The sequence below is a fragment of the Taudactylus pleione genome, unplaced genomic scaffold (assembly GCF_031769625.1).
Source record: "Taudactylus pleione unplaced genomic scaffold, aTauple2 ptg000290l, whole genome shotgun sequence".
NCBI classification, from domain to species: domain Eukaryota; kingdom Metazoa; phylum Chordata; class Amphibia; order Anura; family Myobatrachidae; genus Taudactylus; species Taudactylus pleione.
Genome location: NW_028284692.1, coordinates 2,092,320 through 2,109,457, shown reverse-complemented (window position 1 = coordinate 2,109,457; position 17,138 = coordinate 2,092,320). Strand labels below are relative to the sequence as shown.

The 17,138-nt window shown below is 44.3% G+C and overlaps 1 protein-coding gene across 2 annotated transcripts in view; it reads left to right on the top strand.

Annotated features, from left to right (window-relative positions):
• UNK (unk zinc finger) overlaps nt 1–16,934 on the top strand; it is a 99,074-nt gene extending 82,140 nt beyond the window's left edge. For both annotated transcript variants that reach the window (XM_088482538.1, XM_088482536.1), the window contains 2 exons: nt 13,538–13,795; nt 14,851–16,934. In XM_088482538.1, the coding sequence (XP_088338664.1) occupies nt 13,538–13,795; nt 14,851–15,009 (417 nt within the window). In that variant the 3' untranslated portion in view covers nt 15,010–16,934. The remainder of the gene's footprint in view (nt 1–13,537; nt 13,796–14,850) is intronic.
• Nucleotides 16,935–17,138: the final 204 nt, after the last annotated feature.

The window sequence follows — 17,138 nt, the reverse complement described above, 5'->3', positions numbered from 1 at the left end:
CCTCCTAGACAGCACAGTCATCAAAGTTGACAGCGTCGCGACTTACTGTAGAATACATTTCTCTAAATCCATTTAAGGGGGACACGTCACTTCCACCTCTTTCACTTTGTTTATGTTTGAGTGTTGTTCTTGTTTTTTTTTTTTTTTTGTTCTATTCCATGGTCAATACCATCGCGGCCATCGGGCTTGCGACGAGACCCTTGCGGTAGGGTCTCGCTGCCGCAAGCCCTGGAGTGCTTTTGGCTCTATCAGAGCCAAAAGCACTCCCACTGACATCACTAGTGATGTCAGTGGGGCCGGCCCCAGACGGTAGGCGTTCCCATGCTGTAAGTAACAGCCGATCCCTGGCAGAATCCTGACAATCTGGTAGAGTGGCCTGAAATGTTATCTGGAACTCGAGTGCTTTCCAAGATGTGCGTCTTTCTAATGGTAGCTGTAATCCATTTTGTCACTGTTTATTATGTTTCTGACCATCCTCTTGTTCGTGTCATAAAGAACAAGGTGGCTATCTGCCCTACATAAGGAGGACAGTCTATCTAGGTAGACCATCAAGGCTCTACCTACACTTAGGAGATAAAGAGATTACTTATTTCCTGAGGCTAGATCCTGCCCCAGCAGGGAGAACAATTTCTTGGTCCAGATGGAATTTTGACACCACCTTGGGTTGGAACGAAGGCTTGGTGTGCAGGACAGCTCTGCCCTTTTGAAAGATCAGATATGGGAAGCTGCAAGACAGGCCAATTAAGACACCTTTCCAGCTAAGTATATACTCTGTAAAAGAGACCCCTGAACAGGCTTGAGTGGTAGTTTCTATGTAAGAACAAAGGTTAGGTCCCACAAAAACTTGGAGTGGTTGTATATGGAGAATGTTTTGCGAAAAGAGCTGAACTTGAGGAATGCAAACCAATTTCCTTTTGAAGAAGATAAATAAAACCTGGACTTGAGAGGCTCTCAAGCAACCGTTCAGATCTTCCTATAAGAAGGACAAAAGGCGTACCAAATTAAAAGATGAAGTGTGAACTCTTATACTGTACTCTATACTAACCTATGGAGATTTTTCACACCCTATGGTTATCTTTCATGAAGACCAGTTCTCTGGCCCTGATCATGGTCTGTATAACCTTCTCAGATAGCTCTTTAGCCCAAATAATCATGGCCTCAACAGCCACGCTGTTAAAGCCTGGCAAGCTAAGTCCTGGTGGTATAAAAAGACCCTGACTGTCACGATCTTGCAAGGAAAATATTAATGCACTCTGAGGGACTCTTATCTAAGGTGTTGTGAACTTTGCCTGGACAACTACAGTACCAGTGTCTGATTATAGTGCTAGACATTCTAGACTGGCTGTTGTGAATTTGTTGCCTTTGCTGTTTGACCTTCTGGGCTTTTCTTGCTAGTGTAATCTGGTGTTCCAGATAAAACACCATGGGCCTGATTCAGACCCACTCGCGAGCAGCTGTCCGCTCGCAAGTGGGTCGATGGTGTGCACTGAGCATGCGCACGACGGAGGGAGCTCCGTCGTGTGCATGCGCCAGACGCGATGAGCGAAGGACTTTCCTTCGCTCGTTGTGTCTGATCAAAGGGGGCGTGCTGTCGTTGTTGATTGACAGCACGCCCCCTTTGGTGGGCATGCCTCCCAGACGGGGGCGTTCCCAAGGGAACGCCTACCGTCAGAAGCCGGCCCACTGACATCACTAGTGATGTCAGTGGGAGTGATTTTGGCTCTGATAGAGCCAATATCACTCCGGGCCTTGCGGTTGAGAAACTCAACCGCAGGCTCCGGCTCGCAGTGGCGATGGTCAAGACCACCGCGGCCATCACCCTGCACGCTCGTATAGGCTGTGGGTGGTGACCCACAGCTATACGAGCGTCCAGGAGGACGCTCCATTTTTATGGAGGACGGCCCTCATTCAGAGCGTGCGCTCTGCTCAGAGCGTCCGGCTCTGAATGAGGGCCCATGTGTATGCCACAGAGTCTTTGAAGTTGGGTTTGATCCTACTCTTTCTGAAAGATCAGGTCTTGACCAGAGTTTTCCCCTATTTAGATTAAATACTATAGCTCATATTTGATTTCCGGACCATCTTCCCATCTGCATTTGGTGATCAACACCACAGCTCCATGGCAGGCAGTCAGTATTGGAATATACTTCAGAGTTCAGTAACTGGATCGATGAGCCTATCATGGAATGAGGCTGCTTATCTTCATCGTTATTGTTGAGGCTTATCGGATGAATGAGAGTAAAAATGCGCTTGCCTGTATTGACCCTCCTACATATGTGTAAACAGTTTTTACACAGGTGCTTGACGATTGATCTATGACTGACAGAGTGTCATCTAGAGTGTAAGAAAGATCATGTGTCCATCCCAGTTACATCTTTGCCTGATGGTAAATCTGAACGAATTCCAAATGTATAGTCGGAAGAGGAACTTATGCAGAAAGGGACCATACAACATCATCGGCGAAACCAGAATAAACTTAGAGATTGATTTTGCTGTGCTTATCCAGATAATTTCATCCAACAGTGCACAGTCCGGATACCTAGCACTACTACACCCAAGAAAATGATTGTTTTATACTGTACTTGCAAGAGAGAGTATCTGTGCCTCACTTATTTGTTATGTATTTTTAGACAATGCTTCAGTTCTGCTATTGAACTACAAAGAATCATATCATCCTCTGTGTTTCTGCTACCACTTTCGTGACCGCTGGAGTCTAAAGTTTGCCAAACTGAAAATTCAGCTGAATGTACTAATAATCGTATTCCTGCTCAAAAGCTTGCTGAGGTTATGGTACATTTCAGTTCAAGCCCTGATTCTACATGCATGGTCCTTGTTATGTTAAATTGAAATCCATGGCTATCAGCGATTAGATTCCTGACTGCCTACCTGTGTGCAGAACTTTTAGCTTAATTTAACCCCTCAAATACAGTATTGGCAACTTGGACCCAGCTTCAGAATTTACAAAACTGCAGCCTCTAAGCTGTAGTCAGCATAACACTGACAGAAGGTCTCTTAAAGGACTCCAAGGCAGTTCCATGCTTAGAATGTAGGCATACCATGATCTTCTTGGCCAGGGTAGTGCTGACAAATTATTGGGACATCCTGTTTCCTGTTAGTACCCAAGGAAAAGATACACTAGACAGTACTTGGAACTTGTGGACGTCATGAAACTCCAGTAGGATTGCTTTTTGATTTCTGTTTCCTGTACATTACATAGCTACTTTGCAGTTACTCCACTAGGCTATCATGTAAACCACTGACTGACACCTCCCCGTAATGAATGGCATGCCAGCTTAGAAATTCGACTTCCCAATTTTCCACTCTTGGTATGAATGTCACCAATATTGTCTGGCACAGTGGAATATATTGGCTGTTTCCTTCATTGCCAAAGGGCTCCTGGTAACCCCTTGGTGGTTTGCGTATTCCACAACCATGTCATGTCTGACTAACCTTAGGTGGAACTGACCTTAGCAGGGTATTTAGCATAATTTTGAGCTTGAGAATTTTTTTGGGGGGACATTTCTAGTTGAAAACAGAGAAAATTAATTTTATCACTTTATGTGAAGATCCAAAGTCAGTGCTCCCCATTCCTGCAGGCTGGCATGAGTGGTCATGGTGGTCCAATCACAGATGTGAAGGGGTGAAATAAGACGAGATTATGCCTGTTCAGCCACCACACAAGGGACAGTCTGAAGGTAATGATTTACCAGGTGAGGGTTGGACCTTGATAACTCAGCAGGAATATGTATTTGTAACACCTGTGAGTGAAAGCGTGCAAACTGAACTACTTCCATTCGCAGGAAGTAGAGTAACTACTTCCTGCATACCATTTGTCCCATAATCTTCATGCAGTGGAGGAGTAATATCCATTGGCAAGATAATAGCTTTCACTGGTTTCTGAATGGCCAGAATCTTCACCTCTGGTAGAATTACAACTAGTGTCAGAGAGGAGACCCAGAAAAATCATGCGCTGGGCTGGTACAGGACTGCACAAGAAAAATTTAATTATCCAAGTCTACCTGCTGTTCGGAATTGAACAATCATTCCCCCCAAAAAAGTAGGGACTGCAAACCCCCAGTTGGTCTCCTGGACCCCTCTGGGTGATGGCCCAAGTCATAACCTCTTTCAATAATGATTCTGACCGCATATCCCAAGACAATCTGATAAATTGCTTAGGGAAAAAGGAGACTGGCTCCCACCACAGATTTGTCTGGGTGGGGAGGAACTCCATCATGTCGAAATCTCTAGCCCTTAGGTTTTGGAGCATTGACTGAGAGGAAAGAAATGTTTCCTCCCATGTCCTAAGTGATAATCCAAAGAGGACTAGACCTCTGGTCAGCAAAGCTTTCAGAACCCTTTTGGACTCCATATCTGCCTGCAAGGGCCTAAGCCAGAGAGTGTAAATGGCTACTATCGCTAAAGCAAAGATTCTGAACAGATTAAGACAAGTATCCCTCCGAAACTAATGCTGCTTTTACATTGTTCATTAAAGTTAATAATAGCAAACTTCTGGCACTGTTGAGTAATGGCTGCCTGACCATTCTGCCCAACAATGAGAAGTGCTACATCTCTCTTATGGCCCAGTTCAGACATGATGTGGCCCTAGTGCAGGGATCCCCTCCATAGTGGCCACCACCTGGCCTGTACCCCGGCCACCTTAGGTCCTGCATTGCCACAGCTGGGGCAGATTGCTGCAAGCCCCTTCCCATCCTGTCATAGTGAGAGATCAAAGCTGCTTCTCTAGCTGCCGCAGCTCCCATGGTGCAATCCAGCACAACTAGCTGCCACAGCTTTAGTTTCTGGCCACTATAATCACTATTGACTGGGTGATTCAACCCTTCAAGAGCCATGAGAATCAGGGTGAAAGCAGCAGGAATGTGCTGAAAAAGTACGTATGCCTGCCTCTCAGAGAGGGATTCTCATAGGGAACTTGGCAAATAACAAGTACAAAATAACTGCCTTCAGCAGAAGGAACAGTGCCCTGCTCTTATGGGCATTAAAATAAAATCTGACTTTCATCTGGGTGAGGGGTGTAAAGGAGAGACAGAATGCAAACAAGCTTTTCATTTTACATTGAGTACCTACTCCTGCAAAAGTACCCTATGCACTCCACAGTTACCCGTGTTCCCCAAAGTGGATAAAAGAGAAAGTGCTATGGTTGAAACTAAATAGTAACTATATTTTCTCAAATTAGTCAGTATTGCTTTTGGTACTTGTGTACTTTACGGACTCATTGCAGAGAGACCCCAATGAATGTTTTTTTTTTTTGTATTCGTTTATTGAACAGAATTGATCAGACAATAGAATAACACCGTCCAAAACATTGAACTGCAGTACAATAGTTACAAATAATTAGTAGCAACTATTACTAAAATACACAACAATTCGTCGTTAAAAAAGATCAATCATGAATAATTTCTGAGTAAAGTTACAAATAGGGTGAGGGGAGATTGGGTGGGATAAATAATAAATTAAAAAGAAAAGGGGGTGAGGGGTTCTAATAATAAGAAAATATGAAATAAATTGGTAGGGGGTGATCCTGGGTGGGAAATGGTGATCACAAGAAGAGAGAGATAAGGAAAAGAAGAGGAAGATAGAAGAGAAAAAAAAAAGAAATCTTAGGAGGTGCTATCCAAGACCTGGGAGATGGAAGTTTTCATAAGTGTACCAAGGACGCCAAATCAAGTGGAACTTCCTAACACTGTTATTCCTTAAACTGGTAATGTATTCCATTTTGGCTATGAACCAGATTCTATTTACGAGTTCCTGTTTGGGAGGGGTGTTAGGTTGTTTCCAGTTGCGAGCAGTTTGGTATTTTGCCGCACAGGATATATGAAGTACCAATTTATTTGTGATATTGGAAAGATCATCGATCGGGGCACACAGCAAAAAATTTGCTGGGGTATATGAGAGTGGGGTAGAAATAATTTGGGATAGTAGGGTACGCACTATGGGTCTCATTCAGACCCGCTCGCGAGCGCAGGACTCTCGCAAGCGGGTCGATGGTACCCAAATGCGCACGACGGAGGGAGCTCCGTCGTGCGCATATGCGAGACTTGGCTGTCGCTCCGGGTCTCGCACCAAAGGGGGCATGCTGTCGATGGTGAGTGACAGCACGCCCCCTTTGGTGGGCGTGCAGGGGGCGTGGCTGCCAGACAGAGGCATTCCCATGGGAACGCCTACCGTCTGTGTCCGGCCCCACTGACATCACTAGTGATGTCAGTGGGAGTGATTTTGGCTCTGATAAAGCCAAAATCACTCCAGGGCTTGCGGCAACGAGACCCTACCGCAGGGTCTCGTCGCAAGCCCGATGGTCGCTATAGTCTTGACCATCGCGACCATCATCATGGATGCTCGCATAAGCTGTGGGTGGTAATCCACAGGTATGCGAGCGTCCAGGAGGACGCTCAAAAAAAAAAAAAACGTCCTGATTCAGAGCGGGCGCTCGTTCAGAGCGTCCGGCTCTGAATCAGGCCCTATGTTCTAGAATGGGACGATTAAAGGGCATGTCCACCATATATGGAAGAAAGATCCAAGTTTGCCACAACCTCTCCAGCAAAGAGCCGAAGAGCTAGGGTACATTCGTTGAAGGCGTTCTGCCACTAGGTACCACCTAGTATACACTTTGTAGGAATTTTCACGGTTGGCTACGCTAATAGAGCATTTAGAAATAGCCAGGCGTATGCATTCCCATGCTTCTTCTCCAAGAGATAGACCCAGGTCTAGTTCCCAAGCCTGTTCATGTGGCTCAAGTGGGGGGGGATTCTGGTGTTAGTATAGAGTGGTATAGGTGTGAAATAGTTCCCCTGTCATTGGGTCTGTGTATACATAGTCTCTCCATGGGAGTAGGTTTGCAATGAGAACCACTGGGGAGGGAAAAGGTAATAAAGAGGCGTATTTGCAGGTACTGGTAATGAAATTTATGAGGAAGTCCATGTTTGTCTTGGATTTCTGCGAAAGACCTTGGGGAGAAAACCTCAACTATATGATGGAACCTGGTGATGCCTGCAGATGTCCAGGGAGTGGCCATTAATTGAGATAGACCAGGAGGGAACGCGGGGTTGTTCCAAATGGGAGTTAGTGGGGAGGAATGTAATGAGAGGGTTAGTTTTTTGTTTAGGAAGTCCCAGTTATGAAGCGTCAAGGCGATGGTGGGGAATAGGACGGAGGATCTAGGCCTATGTTTACAAGGCAACCAGGGAAGGTAGGAAGCTGAATGTATATCTAGTAAATCGATTTCCAAGTCAACCCATCGTTTCACATGTCGGGAGGAGTGCCAGGCAGTCATCTGACTCAAACGAGTTGAATCATAGTAACGACGTAAGCTAGGTAGCCCCAATCCCCCTTCCCAGGAGCGTTTGGTGAGAATACCACGGCGAATCCGGGGTTTCCGGTTGTTCCAAATTAATTTGCAGAGTGAGGTTTGGAGGGTTTGTAGTGTGTGGGGTGGGACAGGAACTGGTAATGTCTGGAAGAGGTAGAGTAGTTTGGGGAGAATATAAATTTTTACAGCGTTAATGCGTCTCTGTGGATTGAGTTGATGAGGGGAGGATAGTTAGTTCTATATAGGGAATCATAAGATTTAGTAATCGATACCCCTAAATATTTGAGAGAAAATTGTTTCCAAATAAAATTTAAATTTGATTTTAATAAAGATTTCGTATTTTTGGTGAGGTGGAGGGGGGAGAGCTTCTGATTTGGTGTGGTTAACGCTGTATTCAGAGAGCTCGCCATGTATAGAAAGCTCGCAAAATAGATTAGGAAGAGCCATAAGTGGTTTAGTCAGCGTAAAGAGTATGTCGTCTGCGAATAGGGAGGGATGTATTGGGTGTGCTTGACCTTGATGCCACATATGTCAGGATTGGCCCGTACTCTAGTGGCAAGTGGTTCTATAATAAGGGCGAATATTAGGGGTGACAGAGGACATCCCTGTCGAGTCCTGTTTGAAATTGAGAATGAGTCGGAAAGCAGGCCCCCTGCCGAGACCGCCGCGGAAGGGTTACAATATAGGGCTTGAATAGCTTGCAGGAATTTGCCACGTATTCCATATTGGCGTAATGTGTGGAACATAAAGGGCCAAGAGACCCTGTCGAAGGCTTTCTCTGCGTCCAGGGCAAGCACCAGAGAGGGTAGTTTATGAATGTTAGCATAATGAATTAAATTGATTGTGCATCTAGTATGCTTTAGTGCCTATCTGGACGGGACAAAACCCACCTGGTCAGGGTGAATTAAGGAGGGGAGAAGGGGGTTCAATCGATTTGCAATTACTTTGGCGAATAACTGTAGATCAGTGTTAAGCAATGAAATGGGTAGATAATTGGGTACCGAAAGAGGGTCTTTGTCGGGTTTGGGCATGACGGTGATAGTGGCTTTAGTCGTGTCTGGGTGGAAAAAAGAGCTTTCTAATATACAATTGAAAGTCATGGTAAGGTGTGGTATTAGGGAGGACTGAAAGGTTTTATAATATGACATCGGTAGACCATCAGGTCCAGGTGCTTTTGAAGGTTTTTGTGTCCTGAGTGCCGCTATATGATATGAGATCATTTAAGGAGGTGGAGGTGGAGTCGTCTATACAAGGGAGGTTGCAAGAGGTAAGATAATCAGAAAAAGAAGTGGTGGTCAAGGGGTCATGGGATGAGGGAAGATTGTAGAGACGCTCGTAGTAGTTTTTAAATAGGGAATTGATAGTGGCTGGGTTATACTGGTCGTCTTTGAGCACTAGGATAGCGGTTCTGGCTTTCCAGGCTTTTAATCGATTGGCCAATAGGGAATCCGCTTTGTTACTCTTCTCATAAAATTTTTGATTAAGCCAACGTAGGGGTTGTTCAGTCTTTTCAGCCTGAAGGTTATTAAGGGTCGTCCTGGCATAGGTCAGCTTATTATATATGGTGCGGGATGGCTGGCGTTTATGGGCAGTTTCTAGATGGGCAATGTCTTTGGTCAAGGAAGTTATGAGATCTACGTTCTTTGTTCCGGAAGGAGGCGTAACTGATGATATGTCCGCGGATAACGGCCTTATGACCCTTATGAGTGTCGGTGTTTAAAGAGAAGTGTTTGCTAGGGCAGATTTCACCTTTTCCTGAAATTTTGGGATATTCAATAAGGTTTAGTTTAGACGCCACGAGGGACGTGATGGAGGTATATCAAGGAAATCGTAAGGCGCGGTGACAATGGAGTGATCTGACCATGGGTTGGGAACAATGGAAGAATCGACAATATGCTTGGAAGCAGAGTTGCAACTAAGGATCAGATCAATTCTCGAGTAAGATTGGTGGGGTATCGAGAAAAAGGTAAAATCTCTAGATGTGGAGTTGAGGGCACGCCATGTGTAAAAAAGACCCGATTCCTGAAGATGTTTGTTTAGGGATCGAGATGATGGACAGGGTCGCGTCTTAGTAGGGGCGGGAGTTTTATCAAGGACAGGGTCGAGAATAGTGTTAAAATCTCCTCCGATGAGGTTGCCCATCCTATATTTATTTAGTTTAGCAAAAACTGATTTGAAAAATGAGGATTGGTCTGATTTGGGGCATATATATTAGCAATTGTGCATTCCACATATCGTTCATCCGAGTCTGTGTGCACTGAGTTTAGAGTAAAAGGGAGTCTACTGCTGATTAGGATCGCCACTCCATTGTGTTTGGTGTTACTGAAAGAGTAGTATACTGTGGGGAATCGTTTAGAGTGTAATGAAGGGTGTTATTGCTTCTTAAAATGAGTTTCCTGGAGCAACACAATTCCAGCCTTGAGACTTCGGATGGCCCAAAAAAGTGAGGAGCGTTTTTGAGGGGTGTTTAGTCCTTTGACGTTAAGTGAAGCAAAAGTAAGTGGCATTTGGGTAGAGTATTATAAGCAGTGATGAATAAAATGAGGTAGGATAGGGAGTTGGAAAGGTTAGGAAAAGTAGGGTAGATGGAGAAGAAAGGAGGTCCCTCTTTTTTCAAAAGAGAGGGGTAGAATAACAAATAAAATAGATATAATCACCTAGGGACAAAGAAAGAAAGAATCAACCAAAGCAACAAAAAAAAAAAAGGAGGGGGGGGGGGGGGGAGGGTTGAGGAAGTGAACTGGGCGGGTGGGGATTTCTCGTGTCCTGCCGAGGAAAACACACCCAGGGGCCGGACAATGCGGTCCAAAAAGGTAGAAGTGAGGGTAGACCAATTACCTAGGGGAAACTAAATAGAGTTGAACTGTGAAATGAATATTTAGATATAATGTAATATGTCTAACTGATACAGGGGAAACAATGGGAGCGTTGGAGAACTGTTGCCCTCCATTTTGTGTTTATATAGTAGAGAAAAAGGAGAGACAAGAAAAAAAAAATGGGAGGGGCAATGAAACAGAAAGATCTAATAAACTCTAGTTTAAACGAGGGGGGGAGGGGAGGGGGAAGAGTGTAGAGATCCATGTGGGAAAGATATGAAATGGGTACAGATCAGAATAACATATAGTAATATAGTACAACATATAAGGTATATACCCGGTAATAGAAAAATCTGAGTTTAAAGGATCATATTGTGAATAAACTTGAGCTATTCATGGGGACTGTATATTGCAGTCTAGTAACTATTTTGGTATGCAGACTGATAGGTATATAACAGTGTAAAACGAGAACCCGTTTATATATCAGGTGATAAAACAGAAAGATAACAGGTATAGTTATAATTGATATAGTATAAAATAATTCTAGTGGAAAATAAAAGGATGTAATGTGTCCATCAGTATAGAGGCTCTCGATGAAGTCAGGAGCTCCGCGATGAGGAAGGTAATCCCCAGCACATGACCAGGAACGTCTTCAATGATTAGCTTGACCGATTGCCTTTGGTCAGTCTTGTAATAAGGAGAGGGCAATTCATATCCTTAAGTGTCTCCTGACAAAGGGGGAGAAGGGCCAGAGTCCTCTAAGTGAGAGAGAAAATCTTTACTTTCTTTGGGATTTCTGATCACAATCGTTTTCCCATTGTTGTCGATCAGCAGTTTGAAGGGAAAGCCCCATCTGTAGTGAATCCCTCGGTTGCGAAGAGCTCTTGTCAGATCTTGAAGTTCTATTCTCTTTAAAATTGTAATAGGGGCTAGGTCTTGAAAATTTGCTATTTGATGTTATCGTACATGGCATGGAGTTTACCCCTTGTTGGAGCCATAACTCTTTCTTTGTCCTTGAACTGACGAAGCGTATGATTTGTCCCTAGGGGGTTCACCATCTCTTGGCTTAGGCCGGAGGGCTCGGTGGGCTCTTTCCAGTGGAAATTGGTGAGAGCCTAGGTCAGGAAGAATGGAAGCAAAGACTTTATCGAGGAAATTTTCTAGGTTGTCTGAGGTCCCTGACTCTGGAATATTTTGTATGCGGACATTATTTCTTCTTTCGCGGTTATCCAGGTCCTCATTTTTATTACGGAGGTCGGCAAGATCTTGAATAATATGGTTTAGGTCCCTATGAACCTCGTTTTGAGATTTGTGAAAGGCGTCTTGACGAGATTCTAATTTGGTGGCCCTGGTAGATAGTGAAGAAAGATCCGATTTGATAATTGAGATAGCTTTGTCAAGTTTGGTTTCTAGAGAGTCTTTTAGGTCTGTAATAAGAGACCGCAAAGCCAGGATGTCCTCATTAGTGGACAGGGCCGTGGAGGGTAGTTCATCGCCGTTACTTTGAGAGAGGGGAGGGATGGGAGATGGCTGATGAGGGTTTGTCACCTTTAGAGAAATGTTGGGAGATATCTCCTCCTGCTTTTTTTCCTGGAGTTAGTGTTTGACCTATTCATGGTGGCACGAATAGGGAACCCAGCAGCGGGAGAGCAACAAAACTGTATAGTTGGCGTTGGGGCCGGGTTGAATAGATATATCAGTCCCGGGATTATGGAAGTTTGTAAACAAAAATAAATGGGATTGGATTGTAGGGTCTCTCCGAAGATAGAGATAGGAACCACAGGAGGGCACAGCCTTGGTGCTCTTAGGGGGTCATTGATGAATGTCGCTCAAGCATTTATTGAAATGACAATAGGCCATGGGATAGGGGGTGGAATATTGCAAGTAGGTAGCTAAAAGAGTCCCCAGAGACCAAGGAGAGAGTATAATGTGTAGGCCACTGTTTTATGAAAATAGAAATAACTGATACCTGATGTGCTGTATGTGAGTCAGCAACTGAATGGTGCAGTTTCCATGTACAGGGCTCTAGTACATTATTGGCTCCAAGTCTCCAAAGGGGGTTCAAGTGCTTACTGATACCGGTGGGAACATATATGGGAAGTCACAGCAACAACCAGAGCTCTGTTGTGAGTAACAGTGGCTGGAGTTGATTGAGCCTTAACCAAGATGGCGGATCCCCGTCTGGAAGGACACGTGTGATCCTACCGCTCGTCGGGATCAGCAGGAGGCACCAAGGAGAGCGGAGGTCGAGATCGAGTGAGGTATGGCAGCCATAGGGCTCGGCTCCGGCAGCAGCGGCGGGGGTGAGAGGTCGGAGTCAAGATGGCGGCCTCCTGTCAGCCGCGGCCCTCAGCACTATCGCCGCCCGGAGTACTGAGGTGAGATGTTGCAGCGGGGACTGGGTAGCGGCACTCTCCCTTGAGCTGCAGAGAGCAGCGCCGTCCCTTGAGCCGCAGAGAGAAGCGCCGTCAGTAGTGGCGGGTATGACAGGCCACGGGTGGCTCTAACTCGAGGCCGCGGCTTTTAAGCGGCTGGTAGGCCTTGTGTGAGGAGGAGGCGAGAGCAAATGGCGTGACCACCTTGTAGGTTAGGTAGTTGCACCGGAGGGTACTGGGGATGTGAGAGCCCCTGAAGAGGTGATGTGGGCCTGAAATCAGCACCAATTTGAGGGGTTAATTGGGGAATCGGGCAAGAGCTGTGTCAGTTTACTTCCTCACAGTCTGCTACCAGGCCACACCTCCCCAATGAATGTTTTAAATGGTAGTTGTGTACTTTACGTACACAAGTACTGAAAGTTGTCCCCACCTAAGGTTATATTCCCCCTCTATGTTCACTTGGATGGTAGGGAATGACGACGGACTGGCTCATGACGTCAGGGTCCTCTCCGTGATTTAGACTAGAGATGAGCAGGTTCGGATTAGTTCCGATTTTTCCCGACAAAAATCAGGTCTCAAAAAGAAGCAAAACATCATCTTTCATGGACAAACATCATCATTCCCGGACAAAAGTCCAGGAATGATGATGTTTGTCCATGAAAGATGACGTTTTGCCTCTTTCTGAGTGACGATTTTTGGCAGGAAAAATCCGAACTTGACGAGAAAATCCGAACTAATCCGAACCCGTTCATCTCTAATTTAGACATTACCATGATTGATAATAATAATGAGTGTAGGACACTTGGGTTCTCTCTGCAATTAGTCCGTAATGTACGCAAGTACCTTGCTTTTTGCCAATCAATTTGTAGCATTCATCTTTGATTCTACATACAGAATTGTGTCATATTTTGTATATTATATATTGTCTGCTATTGATAGAGGTCTCAGAGGAGGGACATTTCATCACTCCTTCAACTTTTAATATTAGAAGGTGAAATCTTTGTTAGCTACTGCTCTCTCATCAGGCCTGCGATGCCTGGAAAAAAGAAGCTGAGGAGGCCAATGAGCGAGCTACAGCAGCCAGCATGGAATGTGAACTGGCCCGGGAACAGAGAGATGCTCTAGAGCAGCAGCTGAAGAAACTTCAGGAAGAGCTGGAGAGAATTCCCGGAGCACCGGATTCTAAGCTACACAGCTCTGTGTCCGAATTAGAGGGTCTTCCTCTCACCACCCTATATAGCATTCAGAAGCAGCTACACACCAGTCTGGAGAGAGTTGATAAGGTTAGTCTGAGGAGATTGAGGTGTAATGTTTGGACACCCCAAGTGGAGGGGAGAGTGCAGGTTGGGAAATGTTTCCAATCCATCAGCTGCTGCATGCTATGCACCCTCCTATCCTGCTTAATTGAAACATTGGGAGAGATTTAGGGGTAAATTTACTATGCTGTGTTTTTGAAAACCACCACTTCTTTGGGAAGCGGTATGAAATACCGCCGGCCGCATGGCCGGGAGTTCGAATCCCGGCAGCGGCAGGCAGACAAATGAAGAGATCCCGACAGCGCTGGAAATCCTGATCGTCCGTAGGTGAGTACTTACTAACCTAACCCTCCTTACGGGTGCCTAACCCTAATCCCCCCTCTAAGTGCCTAAACCTAACCCCCCTCTCCCCGCTGCCTAAAAATAAGTCCCACGGGAGGTGCCTAACCCTAACCTCCCCCCGGGGATGCCTAACCCTCCCACCCCCTAGCCTAACCCCCCCGGGGGGCTGCCTAACCCTAAATTCACCCCGGGAGCCCTAAACCTAATCCCACCCCCCACCCCCGCGGCTGTCCGCTCAAGGCGCCCGGCATCCCTTCGATCAGGATTCCGGGTGCCGGTCTCCCGGCGTCGGAAAAGTGACAGCCGTCTAGATTTAGACGCCTGTCATTCAACCCTCGCCAGGATAAAACAGTCGGGAAGCCGGCTGTCGGGCTTCCTGATTGCATCCCACTTCTTTGGTGGTTTCAGCCGTTGGATTTAAGTGAAAATTATATTCAATCTAAAAACACCTGTTTTTATATCTAATTTAAATGCCCCTTTGAATCCAGAGTTCAAAACAGTCAAAGATGCAGCGGCTTTGGAAAGTGGCGCATAGTCATTTATTTCTTAGTGTGTCTCCTTTCCCTGCTTTTATGCGCTGTTAATTGGGAGTCCTACTGAAGGACTACATTATGGTGTGGGAGGAATGGTGTCCAAAATTGGCCAACCTCATTATCTGTGTGTTTTGTGCTGCCCTTGTATTCTCTGCTATTATATCATGGTCTTGGTCTTATGCACTGTAATGTTTTCTTATGTTTCAGGCAGTTTATCAACTCCAGTCAATGAAATGTCACAAATGTCAGGACCAGAACAGAACAATGTTACAGTGCCAACATGGTGTACTATGTGAAGTGTGTGCGGCCGAAGAGGCAGATTGCCGTAACTGTCAGCTTAATATAGCACCTGTTCTGCAGCCATGACCCATGCAAGCCTGGACCCAGGCTTTTCAAAACTCTGTTTTTTATATACACTTATATAAATATATAAAGATATATTCATACAATGGAATCCTAGCAAAGCTGAGCACTTTTAAACAAAAGTTTTTCATTCATTTAGAACTTGCCACAAAGCCTCTGAGTTTTTTCCTCTGAGAGACTCTGTATTCAAAAATAATTTAAAGAGGCTCCTTATTGGGGGTGACTGCCCAGATGGCATATCTTGTCCTGAATGGATGCAAGAGATTATGCTACAATTATGAATCTTAATGGGACCAATTAATGTATATTTCCACATCTGCAAACCATGTCTTGAGGAGCTCTCCGACATTATTCAGAGGCCCTGTTAGTCAGTGGAGCTGGTCGGCTGTCGTGCAGTCATCTCTTTTGAAGCTGTGGAAGGTATTGCAGCATTTCCACAAAAGATGATAAACAAGTATAATGTCTGAGGAACACTTACATTTGTACAGTTTGTTGGATGTGAAATAACCTTTATGTGGGAGACAAGTCTGGTCATGAATTCAGCCATCTTGTATGTGCTAGGATTCTGCATATGCTCTTCCCTCATTAGAATGTTCTGAAGAATTCTCTCAAATGATAGACACTTTTGGGACATAACTGCATTCTAGTGCAGGGTTTGTGGTAAATGTCATTTTTTTTTTGTCTCACACAGATAAAATTATTCTGTGAAATCAAGTATATTCCTTGTCCATGCAAGTAATCATTTCAGTATTGTGTACCCAAAGAGGTTTTTAGTTTTATTTTATTCTTTCCGCAACTCTGTTTCCTACAACCAGAAACCTAAAGGGTAACTATCTCTTTTAACATGACAACAGTGTTGTTTTTACTTATGGAATCTAGGGAAAGTCTGACCTGTTTGTGATAACATGTTCTAGGAAACAAGCCGGGACATGCCCAGCCTCAACATGCGGTGTTAGAAAAGTAAATTAAGGTATTGCATCCTCCATTGTGAGGTTTGTGTATTAACAGGGGATTCTGGGAAGCAGTATATGTATGTCCATAGCTATTTATACCAAGAGCTTCTTACATGTAATAATTCTTAAAGATGTATCTAGATCATTGTCTGTTTACAGGTCTTGTAATATATACATTGGGGGAAATATTTTCATCCACCCCACCATCTAGTATGAGATAATTAAATATGTTCTACTTTTAGTTACTGAAGTGACTTATCTATAGGCTGAAATTAGAATTACATGCATCACAGCATGGTGTATGATCAGGGGCACTGAGTGCATGAAAAATATGTGTTTGTGTATTTGTACATATGTGAGAAAATGGAAATCATTCACTCCCTGCCTTTTAGTTCAGCAGGTCTTCACTTGTATACATCATATTTCCAGGAGCAAGAAGGATTTTTATTTTAATTATTACATTAATTTCCACTACAGCTAGTTTGATGACACAGGGTTGGGACATTTATGAAATTGAAATAAAGACACACTGGAGTAAGCAGTCTACTTTATTGAGAACGCCAACATTGGGTTCTCAAATAACGTCTCTTATTACTCTAAGGTTTAATTGTCTGAGGTTAAGTGTATTTTGCCAACTAAGATACTAGTTAAAATTTAGACTGTGTTTGTTTTCTGTTTGTATTATTTGTTCTTCAATACTGCAATACATTCCCATTAATCCCAATGACTCTCTCTAGCAATGTCCCCAGTTGGCCAACACTGGTGAATTTAAGGCCTACCTTGTCTCCCAGATTTCCTCTTCTTATTTTCTCTTTTTTATTTTTGCACTGAGCTTGCTCACCTGGGCATGATCAGAAAAGGTTTGTATCAAAATCTAAACATGTGAATTTTTCTTTTTTTTATATATGAAATAAATCTATATGTGAAAAATAAACTTTTTTTTGAATTGTCAAAAATAAAATCTGTTCTGAATAAGGATTCTATGATTTGTGATTTTGACCAATCGTTTTGGGGCTGATGTAAAGTTGAACATATACTTGTTTGCATAGCTTGCATGCTTTTACTCTGCATGCTCACAAAGAGAGTATACACAAATGTAGTGACTATGCAGAGTCATATGCTATGAGGATGCATTGATCCTTACAACTGAGGAGTCCGAATTGGGGTGGGAAGAGTTGT